This window comes from Phyllobates terribilis, unplaced genomic scaffold, assembly GCF_046119375.1.
Source record: "Phyllobates terribilis strain yellow unplaced genomic scaffold, ASM4611937v1 Scaffold_2__4_contigs__length_985480577, whole genome shotgun sequence".
NCBI classification, from domain to species: domain Eukaryota; kingdom Metazoa; phylum Chordata; class Amphibia; order Anura; family Dendrobatidae; genus Phyllobates; species Phyllobates terribilis.
In genome coordinates this window covers 330170437-330184105 of record NW_027362762.1, presented here as the reverse complement: position 1 = coordinate 330184105, position 13669 = coordinate 330170437, and the positions used below count along the sequence as shown (strand labels likewise).

Here is a 13669-nt window from a genome sequence, read left to right as displayed (position 1 = left end):
CTAAATAACAATACATATTGTTTTTACAGCATATTAGGTTGCGTTCACACTGGTGTCATGGCTTTTAAATGAGCAGGTTTTGAAAGCTTTTACAAAACCCAATTCACATGTTGCAAATATATATTTCTATAAAATAGAAAACTACATCAATTTGAGGGTCTGGAAAAGAAAATTCACAGAAAAAAAAATAAATTCATCCATTCTACTCAACGGTCTGCGTTAGGCTGGAGACACACTAGCATATCACATCCTATGCGAGAGCATCGGATGCAATACGCTAATGACACTCGGCTCCTGCTCTGCTGCAAGCGTGATCCGAGTGTCAGTGCTCTGTGCTCCGCTCCTCTCACATGAGAGAATCGCAGCACAGGTACAGTAATTTCTCTATCTCCTCTGTAGCCGGGGTCTGCAGAAGTTGCACTGCACTCGGATATCACCCGAGTGTTTAAAACGCACCCATAGATTTATCTGGGTGCGTGCGATCCAAATTTCGTCTGATTACGATTCGATTGGAGCAGGAAAAAAACGCCATTGAGAACACAAGCATAGGATTAAATTGGTACGAATGCAAATTTTTAATCGGATTGCATTTGTTCGATTTAATCGCAAGTGGGAGCGAGCCCTTAAAGCCAATATTTTCCTCATTAAAAGAGATTTTCTGATTTCAAATAACTCTTGTTCCCAGGCTGCAGTTTGTTTTATAGCAAAAAAAATTGTGCCTTACTCACTCTTCTCAGGTCCAGCTCAGAGTCTCGTGTCTACTTGTGTCTGCTGCAGCAAATTGAAGGGTTGCAGCCAAATCAGTGATTGCCCAAGTTGATGGCACGAACTGCCAGGCTGAGCCACTCAGCTCAGTTACTGGCCTCAGTGCCGTCAACTTGACGCCAGCGCTGCAGACAATAACAGACACCTGGAGCAGTGTCGGAGACTCAACACTGGACCCAAGGAGGGAGAGAAAAGCTCTATCTAGTTTTTAAAACAAACTACAGCTGGAGAAGATGGGTTTTCGGAAACAAGAAGAACTCTTTAAGCAGCAGAATGTGCACAGTGCGAAGATGTTCCTGGTAAACTGGTAAAAATACTTGATAAAATGGCTGCTAACCCTTCACTTTATGGGGGTGGCCATTGAACCCAAACATACTGATTGTTGGAACATTGCTGTGCTACAATAATTCAACTTTAGTAAAATGTAAAAGAAATAATACTCACGAAGACAACACAATGGCTACAGCATCATTAAGTACACTTTCCCCAAATAATAGTGCATATAGATCCACGTCTGCACGTAGTTCATTGAATATTGCTAGGACTGTCACTATGAAGGAGCACAGAAGGATGAAGAATTAGTTTATAAAATATGCAGATACCTTAGAAGAAATACATTGCAATAAATCATTTGTATACGCATTTATTTTACTCCATGTAAATAAAAACTACATTCTGAGAACTTTAATGTACTGTGAAACATTAAAGGGAAGCCATAATCAGAAAATGAGCCATTGTTTAAATAAGGTTTTTGTGTGTTACATGTATTTGTAAAACAAAACAAACAAAAAAAATTGGGGCAAATTTTTTTCTACGACCCAGTCATATAGATGGTTTCAATTCCATAAGACATCTCGAGGGAGGGGGTATTCAGCTCCTTCACATAAAACACCTAGGCCAAGAGCTTACACTTCAAACTCTTTGAAAACGACCTCATTGGACATATGGGGCAGAGAGTAAATTACATGTAGCTAGGTAGTGAGAAAAACTCATTAAAACGCCCTTTGAAGCTGGGACTTCCTGCCAAGACAGGTGATTAAAACAAGATAGCTATTGTGGGAAAAAGAGAGTCTAAAATTTAAGATGAAAACAAAAATGAACATATTGCAGTAGTGCATATAAATAAATTGGGTTATCTTGTGAACACAGTTTTTGATTTAAAAAAAAAAAAAAAAAGCATAAAAGCCATCCCAACAGTGTCAAAGTGTACCCAAAGTAGTTCAATTTGTGGGGAATATTTTTTCATAAGAATTTGGGAAAGTTATGAAATGTCCTATAAATGTCTGTCCTATTCCTGATCTAAGGGTCTAGACTTTTAGCCAAGATGAATCTGTGCTACAGTTTATGTACATGATACAAGTAGTGAAGCACCTCTTCTACAGATAAGGGGGAAAAAAACCAAACACACAGGGAAGGAATGCCTGTGCTCATCTCAGAACTGCTGGAGTGAACAGGAAAGCAGGATTAAGAACAAAAAAAAAAAACAGGTTCTTGCTATTATAACTGATAATGCTTCAAACATGATAAGTACAATTAAACTGATGAATGAGAATAATGAAGGTGAACAGCAGCTAGAAGAACATTTCAGATTCATTATGTTGTTGATGGAAGGCCACTGTCCTGTTCCCATAATGGAGGAACAAACAGATATTACTACAGAAGAACAGCAAAATGATTCTTTACAATTAGATGATCTTGTTGAAGCTGCTTCACACCTCTCACATTCAGCTCATGCTCTGTGATGTTTACCTGCTGAAGCTGGCAATAAGAGATAGTCTGCAAGAGGGACATGCTGCAACTCTGATTAGCAAAGTGAGGAAATTGGCTATTGCTGCCAGAACCCCTAAAGTTGATTCCATCTTGAAGAGACGTGCTGGAAAAGGGGCAATTGTGGAATTACAAAATTTTTCACTTGCTCTCAAAGAAGTAGAAGAGTTCAATTGTTCATCAAAACTGACTGCACGAGGCAATTCATATACACCGAAATTGCTAGAGATGCTGTCCATGTGGTTACGGCTTTGCCTCCAACCCAAGTTAGTGTAGAGAGGTTGTTCTCTAGCCTTAAAATTATTAGGTCAGATTTGAGGTCATCTATGAAGGAGGATCTGATGGAGGAGATACTATTTCTCAGAACAAATTCATACACTGCACAAATGTTATTCAGACGTTTCTGTTGGAAACTATTTTTTCTACTTAATGCATAGTGTATAATAAATTGTAAATATGCAAAAGTTTTTTTATTCTAAAGTTGTATTCCAATAGACAATTTTTATGTTCTATCTAAATAGCTTGATTACTGTATCATAATAATGATTAAAAGCCTGATGTTACAATTGTACATCGGTAAATTTATCACTTAAACATGAGCCATGTATGGGGGAGTCGGAGTCGTGGAGTCGGAGTCATGGAAATTGAGGAGTCTGAGGTTTGGCTTACCGACTCCACAGCCCTGGTCCTAACCTCTAGTATTAAAACTTTACCATGCATCATAGTGACGTCAGTGTGAATAAAGGCTGAGCAAGACCGGGTTCCAAACATCCTGAAGACCAGAATTTTTTTTTTTTTTGGCTGGATTTTTTATAGCAAGTTACAGTATTTCACGTGCTGGTTGGGAGGGTGTGATAATGTATAACAGCCATGGTACAGCAGACACTCATGTCATATAACTTCTATTACCTGGGTCCGTAGCAGAGATGATGGCTCCAAAAAAGAGACAATCAGTGTAGTAAAATTTACCATTCAGCTGGCCAACAAGACTCATTAATTTCACCACTCCGTACATGAGGTTTCTAAAATAAAAAAATACAAATAGTAATTTGATCAAATTAAGACAAATCAAAAATAAGAAATTGACAAAACATTATGGGCATCAAGGAGCCATGACACGTATAACTGTTACAATAGCCAAAATACCATCTTTTACCCCCGCGCCCTCCTCATACACAGCTGGGCTCATAAGTGTTCTGTATGGGGAGGGGAGAATAAGCTGCTCCCAGACATCTCCGGTGGAAGCGTCTCTCATAGTAGAACAAAAGGATTGAGCGTTCACACATAATCCTATGTATTGGGCCTTCAGACTGTAAACTGTATTATACAAGGTCCTTTCTCCTTGTGTCTATTTAGTTGTAGGTTTCAGCCTAGGTGTCAGTCTGTCACTTGTATGCAACTTTTATTCCAAGATTGTTGCAGAATATGCAAACACAAAGAAAATGAGTCAAAAGGAAATTCGTCTATTGTTTAAAATCAGGTTTTTATGTTAAAGGGAATTTATCAGTAGGATCAATCCTCCTAAGCCATCTATATGGGCATGTAGGTCATAGGAAGCTAAATAACATACCTTGATATCAGCGATCCAATGTCTTATTCCAGAGAAATCCACATTTTTCTTCTATGTAAATAAGCTGTTAAGATCTTAGGGCCGGACACTGATCGGCATAAGAATCTGCTTCCAGAGCTTAAATTTAAATAAAAGGGGCCATTCCCAGTGTGATATGTAATGGCTGCTCTCTGCTCTCCTGACCTCACTGCAGAGCTGTGTGTGATTATACACACATCTACACACATCATACACACATAGACACATCTGCCCAGGTGCTTCAGTTTCCATCTCACAGTCAGGGTAGCAATACAGCAGAGCTGTGAGAGCTGCAGCTTCTATCGTGTTTGTAAGTAGACAAAGTTCAGTTCTCCTGTTCTGGATAGTTACATGTCTAACATTAGTAACGGCCCCTTTCATAATAATCTCTGGAGATAGATTCTCATGCAGATCAGTGTCCGGCCATAGCCTGGAAGGGGTCATTTACATGTAAGAAAACGTGGATTTCTCTGGAATAAGACATTGAATAACATATCAAGGTATCATTTTATTCAGCTTCCTATGACCTACATGCCCATATAGTTGGCTTAGGTGGGTTGATCCTACTAATATATTCTCATTAAAGCCATTTTATTTATTTTATATGTAAAAGGCCAAGACACATTGCCACCGGCTGGCATTTCAATGTAGTTTTACTCTAAATTGCTGCAGTGTTTAACAATAAAAACCACCCGGCTGCAATCGCATCTGATGACAGGTTCCTTTTAGAAGAATATGGTAACAGAATTAAAACATTTGTCTGGTCACATTTGGAATTCAGGAATGTGATTAAAAGAAAATCTGAGATCAATTACAGTTGAAAATAAATCTCTCTGAAATACAAAAGATGGGTGAGAGCATTAAAAAAATTTCGAGGCCCAGCAGAGCACTTTGTAGATATGCCCGATTGCAATCTTCCAGTTTTGGCAGGGTAGTCCGCCTGTAAATATGTTATTTTCCTTCTGTGAAATAGATATCTACACTAACTCAATTATACACTCCCTGATATGGCATTGGGGAGGGTTTGGTCACACATCAACAACCTAAATCTACAACCATAACACACACGTTATAAACTGCGCTCTATATCCAGACAGGTCTGTAATTTCTCATCCATTAGCTCTCAAATGAATTATGTCAATGACCAACAATGGTAATTAACTCTAATATTCTCAGTTATTTATAATGCTACAGAACAGAATGGCTCTTGCTGCTCAATATCCACAAGAAAAATGAACACTGCTTTACACTGTTTTTTAATCTTATTAATGTTCTTATAAACATTATTACATACATATTTGTTGTCCTAAATACTGTATAGCTCACATATTTTGCATGTTATACCATTGTATAACTTTAGATAAATAATTGCCCTTCATATTTGTGGGCTTTTGGCCAGGGAAGAGGCAGGTCTGATAAAAAAGGCTAAAATCCCATCGAATAAAGGAACGTCTTGTCATGACTGTTGGCTAGTCACAATTTGGTCAATTTGTGCGCTACTTACTAAAGAGCATTGGATCTAAAAAAAATTCCAATTTGCCTGGTTGCGTGGATTTTCTTGGGAATTTCGATTCACAGTGAAGTTACTCTTCGAGAATGTCCTTTATTATTTTCTGGGTTCTCTATAGACCCTAGAGCAAGGGTCCCCAACCTGTGGTTCAGGAGCTACATGTGGCTCATGGGGCCAAGATACGTAGCTCACAGTTGTCTGCCAGCATGGTGAATTAGCACCTGGTCCACCATCTGGCTATGAAAAGAAGGCCTCCAGAAGGTGACTTGTTTGAGTACCCTGCACAGAAGAGCAGATCTGGATGTGCATGTACTGGCAGGATGGATTGGGGAGAGATAAATATTGTAAGCTGGGGATAGAAAGATAATGGTAGTTAGAGGAGAGCTTGAAGCTAGATGCAATAGTGTGGAGGGTGTCCTTCATATGAGAATACCAAGTGGGAAGAAACACAAGAATTAAAAGGTTCACAGCTGTTCAGTGTTTTGGAGCAGCTCTTGTTTTTTTTCTTACTAATACTGCTTAAATAAGAACTAGGAGGTGCTTAAAGGGAACCGGTCATGTGAAAAAAACACTATTAACCTGCAGATATGGTGTGAATAGAATTCTGAAGTCATGTGGCCGCCGCACTGGAAGCCCAGCAACTGCGAGGAAATGAACTATAATCCTCCTGGCAGCCTTGCGCTTTCAGTCATAGAGGCATGGCCAGCATCACCACTCAATACATAGTGAGCGGCTGCTGTAACCATGCCCCGGCACTGACTGACAGCCAGCTCTATAGTGCACCAGTGCTGAGCCGCCTTTCGGCTAGTGCCCGGGCATGGCATAAGCTGTCACTCATTAGGTACTGAGTGGTGACTGAAGCCGTGCCCCTATGACTGAATGCCCAAGGCTGTCGGGAGGATCAAAGTTAATTTCCTCCCGGACGCTGAGCTTTTAGTGCGACGGTCGCATGGATTCAGAATGCTATTAGCCTTCAGATTAACCCCATATCTCCACGTTAATAGTTGTTTTTTGTTTCACATGACAGGTTCTCTTAAAGCTTTTTCCTTTTACATTAGACAAAAAAAAAAAAGTAGCAAAATAAAAAAGGTCTAAATACTTACCTTTAGCGTTTCAAAAGGAAAACTGTGCTGTGGAAAGACGCAGTAACACCACCTTACTGAAAAGATGAATTATTGTTTCCTATTCTTTAGGCGTCCCGCTATTTAACAAATATTATGTGTAGTAAATTCACCTTTGTGCCTCGCGGGTTACAAGAACAAGAACCATAAACTACACAGCATAGAAAGTGTATAAATAGCAGGAGTGAGTATAAATATAGCTTCACTGCGAGCACAGACTCTGCAAGACATACAGTTACTAGGCACAAGCAGAGAGGAGATTTTCAGTTGCGCAGCTGGTGCAGGGAATGTGTGTAGATCATCTGAGCCGTCATGCTGTTATGACTCACCCAATGATGAAGCACGAGAGTGCAGTACCAAAGAAAGCATAGGTGAGGATGGAGCCAATATTTCTGAAGAAGTGTCTCTGAAAAGGAAAAAACAAGTTGGACTTCAGCACGGTTCTGTTTGATTTAATAAAAGGGGAAACACACATTCCTATGGAAATCAGACTTAACTGTGCATGGCCATTTCATGGTGGCTTCCTTAGAAATTCATATAAGCATGTTCAAAGATTTACTTTAGTTTTGTATTACGGGGCTCTCATATCCCTAAAACAAGAACTGCAGAAATTTGATAAACATTTTGGCCCCAATTCATCTTTGCTATACATTGTGTATCACTTTTTAAGTTGGCTTTCTTTTTTAAGATTTCAGCCCCGATTCATTAGGACTGCCATTACATACGTCAGTCTAAATGAGGGCTATGTAGGAATAAGATGCTCCGAATTCATTAAGAGGGGCACACCACTCAATGAATTTGGCGCATCCTATTAGTGGCATGTACTCACCAAAAATCTTGCTCCAATGAGTGCAGTAACATTTCTGGAATAAGAAAAGTCCGGAACTAGGCACTATTGATGAATTTGACGGACAGACAGAGTTTCTCCCCAGCTCTGCCCATTTTGGTGGCGCTGCCTGAAACCGGCATGAAAATGCCAAAAGTCGCAAATTGTTTGAGCAACTCCGTGTAAAAACAAGAAACTTTGCAATTTATCCGTTTTTAATTATTTAAATGAATTATGGCTTTAATTAATCATTTACATTTATGATGGCTTAGCCGTCATTTTTGTATTGCTGGCGTCTTTGCGCTATACTTTAAAGTGTAGATATAATGGGCGCCTTCATTTGGCAAAATGAACAGGTTACTTTTTTTTTTACCTGCTTCACTGCTTCCAAATGCTGATATTGTTAGAAGGAGTAAAGGACCGAGCATGTGCAGAGTAATGTCGCTTTAACATTGCTGTGCACTACGTTCGTTTTTTGCGCTGTTTGGCTTTTTCATGCAGAATTTGCCTGAAAAAATATATATTGTGTACACTCCTACTGTATAATGAAAAAGTCACACTATTTTCCAATACATTTATTTTTAATGATCTCTGCCTCTATTGCTCTAGGAGTGACAGAACGGAACCCCATGTTCGGGATTGGTGGAAGCCCAATCAGACATTTTTTATTTTGATCAAATATAAATTGAGTAAACTAATCCCACTTTCAGCTTTGCGTTTATAGGGCAGTGAGCGGTTTATTAACCATGAATTGTCCAGTAATCTATTCTCCTGCTCTTCCGCAAGAAAACGATAACATGTCAGAATGGAATATCTAATTAAGCCACAATGTAATGTAAACTGTACAGATAAAACTTGTAATTTACAATAAAAAAAAGCTGAACTGTTTTCACATTGATTCATAGGTGGCAACAGTGCCATCTAGTGGTCATTCTGCCTGCAACATTAAAGCACACCATCAAAATTTGTATCCTCTTAACATATTGCAGTCATCATGTTATATAGCACTGTGTACTTACAATTGTTCATTTCGCCTTTTTACCAGCTATTTCTTCTGTTTTCCATTAGGTCTATGACATCATGTGATTAAAAACTGACTAACTGAATCCTTCGAAACTCTATATAGAAAGAGGAGGTCAAGTTTCCCTGTATGAGTCATCACTCACTGCAAAAAATCAATGGCGGGGAGGGGGGGCAGAGCAGCTGGGTCATGAGAGAGGAATGATTTCTGCTGGGGCAAAAAAACAACAACTTTGTTTCTACATAAAGCAGAGAAAAAAAGAGAAGAATTATCTGGGTATAGGGGCAAAATGAGCAATTGTAAGTACACAGTGCTGTATAATATGATGATTGCAATATATTCATAGAATGTTACAGTTGGAAGGGACCTCCTGGGTCATCTGGTCCAACCCCCTGCTCAAAGCAGGATTCACTAAATCATCTCAGACAGATGTCTGTCCAGCCTCTGTTTGAAGACTTCCATATTAACAGGATAAAAACTGATGGGAGTGCTTCTTTAAGGGCTGTGTACACGTTTATATAGATTTTTTTTATTCTTATTTTGCTTCCTAAATGTAAAAGTTAAGCAACTTTCTAATAAGTTTTTATTAAAAATGTTGCTGGTGCAGAGTGTCTGTAAATCGTCTTTTATCTAGCCAAGTGATCTGCAAAAAAATAAAATAAATAATAATACAAACACATAAGCACTCCTGCTCAGTTCTGGCATCTTTCTGCTATCACCCCCTCCCCCATCTCTCGATGTTAGAGATAGCAAACCCTCACAGAGCGGACCGAGAACAAGGAGGAGAGCACAAAGAGGCAATAAGTGCAGGATAGAAGCTGTGCTGATACATGAGACATCAGCACCCTGGATATACGTAGTTCACACCCAGCCTATATTACTGGAAGAAAAACACTCTCACAAGAGAAAAATCTGAACCTTAGATCAGGTAGCAAAAGACCTATAAGTGAGTCTGTAAATGAATGAAGGAATTAGGATTGCACACTACAATTTAGTGGTTACCTTTAGTTAATAACACATTAGTGACATTGTAATATCATGTCTCAATGTCAAACACTCCTAAATCTAATGTAGATTTAGGAGAGTTTGACATGGAGACATGATATTAACTGTATGTACGTATACCGTATATATCGTATTTTTCGGACTATAAGACGCACTTTTTTCCTCCAAAAATTTGGAGGAAAGTGGGGGGTGCGTTTTATAGTCCAGATGTGGTGTGTGTGAGATATATAGATAATATTATATATATATATATATATATATATATATATATATATATATATATATATATATATATATATATATATATATATATATATATATATATATATATATATATATATATATATACACACACACACACTGAGGCTGGTGGGGGGAGCGGTAGCGGTGGTGTGCCTGCTGCTAAAGAAAATGAATATTCACTGCTCCCCATGTGCAGAGTGATGGGGATTAGGGTGGCCACGCACACCAGGATGGAGATGAGGGGTGCCACGTATAATAGGAAGAGGGGGACTATTTATACCTGGATGGGGAATATTATCAGAATTGGGGGACATTACCCCTATAACAGTGTCAGCAGCAGACCCCCTCCCTCTAAACAGGGCATCATGACCATATTTTTTGCTTAAATTTTTTTTCTATTTTCCTCCTCTAAAACTAGGTACGTCCTATGGTCCGAAAAATACAGTGTAATATTATATTTACATCTCTCTCTGTATGTATGTGTATATATATATATACATACATACATACACATATACATACACACGTATATACAAGATTCCTATCAATCCACCAAATAAGTACATGGTAGATAGGTAACAAAAAGCAATAAAAGCTACTACAAAGACCTTGTTAAGTAAAGATCAGCCCAACAATGGCAGTATAATTGCTGGGCTGGATCTGATTGGTCATTATGGGCTAAAGCTCTACTTTTTTTCTTACACTTGATTTAAGTATTACCCACTGTGTAGAATTTATCTCTTAACAACCTGTCACCAGGTAAAAAGTGGCCGGTTTTTACTCTTGTTTTAATCCCACTTCTCCTGAGTATTTTGTTTTAATGTCTTAAAACTCCAACAAACGTTTTCAGGGATATGGGCCTTTTTATTCCACGCTAAGGTTTCTGGTCCAAGAGGGCGTGGCTCACCATATTCTACGGGGGGCGTGGCTCACCGTATTCTACGGGGGGCGTGGCTCACCGTATTCTACGGGGGGCGTGGCTCACCGTATTCTACGGGGGGCGTGGCTCACCGTATTCTACGGGGGGCGTGGCTCACCGTATTCTATGGGGGCATGGCTCACCGTATTCTACGGGGGGCATGGCTCACCGTATTCTACGGGGGGCATGGCTCACCGTATTCTACGGGGGGCGTGGCTCACCGTATTCTACGGGGGGCGTGGCTCACCATATTCTATAGGGGCGTGGCTCTGGGCTGATTTGCATTTATACCCTATTTACTCGCTCACTGGTAAAAATAAACAAAACATAAAATTTAGCACTAAATAAAAAAAAAGGCCCATATACTCAGGGGAGAAGCAGGAATGAAATAAGAGGCAAAACTGCCCACTTCTAACCTGGTGACAGGTTTTCTTAAAATATAATATTTTGTAAACACAAAATTACAGTTTTATGAAACAAAAGTTTTTGTTGAATATTACCCAATTACACAGTGCTGCGAATAAAAAAAAAAAAAAAAAAAAAAAAAAGGTGCGCAATAGACATAATAAGTTATAACAACAGTTCCAAATTAGAGGGAAATCTTGACTTACCTTTTTTAAGCTGTAACCAGCATGGAAAATAATAGGTGGCAATAAAATGTTAAAGAAGACTTCTGGGTCAAAGGTCACCTGCAAGAAAAGCAATTCAGATGACATTGGTACTGGAATAGGGAATAAATAGCAGGTTCACTGGGAGCTAAACACAGATAAGAAGATCACATCTCTCTTAATGGATCTAAGCTCATTAAAGGGGTTGTCCGGCCTTAGGCTCACTATGTGACTGCAGACTTGTTAACCCTCACATCCTCGAGCAGTGCACGTTGTGATGATTCTCCGAAGCCGGTAGTGGGCGGTCATGTGACCGCAAGTATGAGATTGGTATACATCTGGACACACTCAGACTATACGTGTCCAGCCTAGCTCAATACACTTGCATTGAGCGAGGCCACGCATGTCTAGTGAGCACGTGACCGCATGTATACAAATGTATACAAATCACATACTTGTGGTGAAACGCCCGCCGCCGGCATGGAAAAATCATCACAGTGTACAATGTGCGCAATCTTTGGATTCACAAGTCTGCAGTCACATAGTGTAGCCCAAGGCCAGACCACCCCTTTAAGCTTGGGCACAGAAGGGAGTAGTGACAAAACACATGACATGTTACTCTTGTCATGTGTTTAAGGGAATTTGGGTTGTTACAATCCTGAAAAGGTTTACCATGAAACATCTTAAAGGGAACCTGTCACCATGAAAATGCAGCCAATCTGCCAGTACCACGTTATAGAACAGGGTGAGCTGAGTGAAGGGATATATAATTTTGCGAATAAAGATTTAGAGTAACTTGTGTTTTCATCATTTAAACCTCTGTTCTTTCTAGGATTTTCGGTCCAGTGGGCGGTCCTATCAGTGGCGGTCCTATTCTATTGAGGGCAATGAAGTTGCAGGGTGGTGATGCTGTCACTCACCCTACTTCTATCACCGCCCCCTGATAACATCTAATTTCAGGGAATAAAATGGCAGTGATAGAAGTGGGGACTGTGGCAGCAGCCATTAAAGATGAGGGAGGTGGGCACTGAAGCTGCGGTAAGTGACCGCAGTGCCGCCACCTGAAGACATACTGTTTCAAGGGAAGGGATAAAAGCTGCAGGGATGTGCATGCAAGGCCATCCCTATTGGAACACCCCTTTAATGACTTATACAGCTTGTCACTATGAGACCTCTATGTAGTAGGTATAATAATATTGGCAAATCCCTCCAATTAGTAGCGTAGTACAATTGTCACAGGTGCTGGAGCTGACCTTTTCACTGCCATCATCAGTACTCCAAATGAGTGCATTGGATTTATATAGTGTGACCAAGTAATAGTTTAAAAAAAAGAATAAGAATGGTGAAAAATAAAAAATAAATATTTTACTCACCTTCCGATGGCCCCCGGTCTCCTTCTCCGATGCGTCCGGTCTCCCTGGTGTCTCGCGGTTGTGTAAAAGGACCTGCCATGACGTCATTGAGTCATGTGACAGGTCACGTGGATGCCGACGTCAGCGGTGCGTGACCTGTCACATGACTAAATGACGTCATGTCAGGTTCTCACACCAACGCGAGCAGTGCAAGAGACCGGAGGTCATCGGAAGGTGAGTATAATCTTTATTTTTTATTTTAAATTCTTTTTTTTTTTCAGGTACTATGGTACCCGGGTCTGGATGAGAGTCTCCTCTTCTCCAGACCCGGGTACCATTCGCACATTGAATCGCTTCATATCTGCGTGTGCACATGTAGTGATGCGGATATCAAGCGTTTCAATGCAAGTCAATGGCGGCAATTACGCTGCGTGTCCGCAAAATTAATGGACATGCTGCGTATTTTTCCGCAATGATAATCCGCAGCGGAAATTTCTGGAGCATGTGCACAGCACATGCGGATTATCATTGGGGACCATGGGGCACGTATTACCAAGCGTTTAAGTGTTTTCGCTGCGGAAATTCCCCGGCAAAAACGATTGAAAAACGCATAGTGGGCACGCAGCCTTACAAGAATTTTTTTTTACAGCAATGAAAACAAATTCTCTAATAAAGTGATTTGCAAAGTTTCATAACTTTCCATGGTGGAAATAAAATAAATAAAGAAAATGTTACTCTTTAATAGATCTATACGAATGAAGACAGCATCCAAACATCTCCAAAAAATAAAAAAGTTAAAGCCAAGAAAGGTTTTTGCTGCATTATTTCAGTCCAACAAAATGTAAAAAAAAAAAAAATAAATTATTCATGATTTTGTCAAATATAAAGAGTCTACAGATAAAGATCTAGACATGGAGCTCCAGCTGTTGTAGAAGACTTCCTAA

The 13669-nt window shown here is 39.7% G+C and overlaps 1 protein-coding gene across 2 annotated transcripts in view; it reads right to left on the bottom strand.

Annotated features, from left to right (window-relative positions):
• The window catches only part of SLC9A7 (solute carrier family 9 member A7), a 118178-nt gene that overhangs the window by 36612 nt on the left and 67897 nt on the right, over window positions 1-13669 (bottom strand). For both annotated transcript variants that reach the window (XM_073664465.1, XM_073664472.1), the window contains exons 3-6: window positions 11377-11454; window positions 7081-7157; window positions 3442-3554; window positions 1210-1315 (exon numbers count right to left, since the gene is read on the bottom strand). In XM_073664465.1, coding sequence (XP_073520566.1) covers window positions 1210-1315; window positions 3442-3554; window positions 7081-7157; window positions 11377-11454 — 374 coding nt within the window. The remainder of the gene's footprint in view (window positions 1-1209; window positions 1316-3441; window positions 3555-7080; window positions 7158-11376; window positions 11455-13669) is intronic.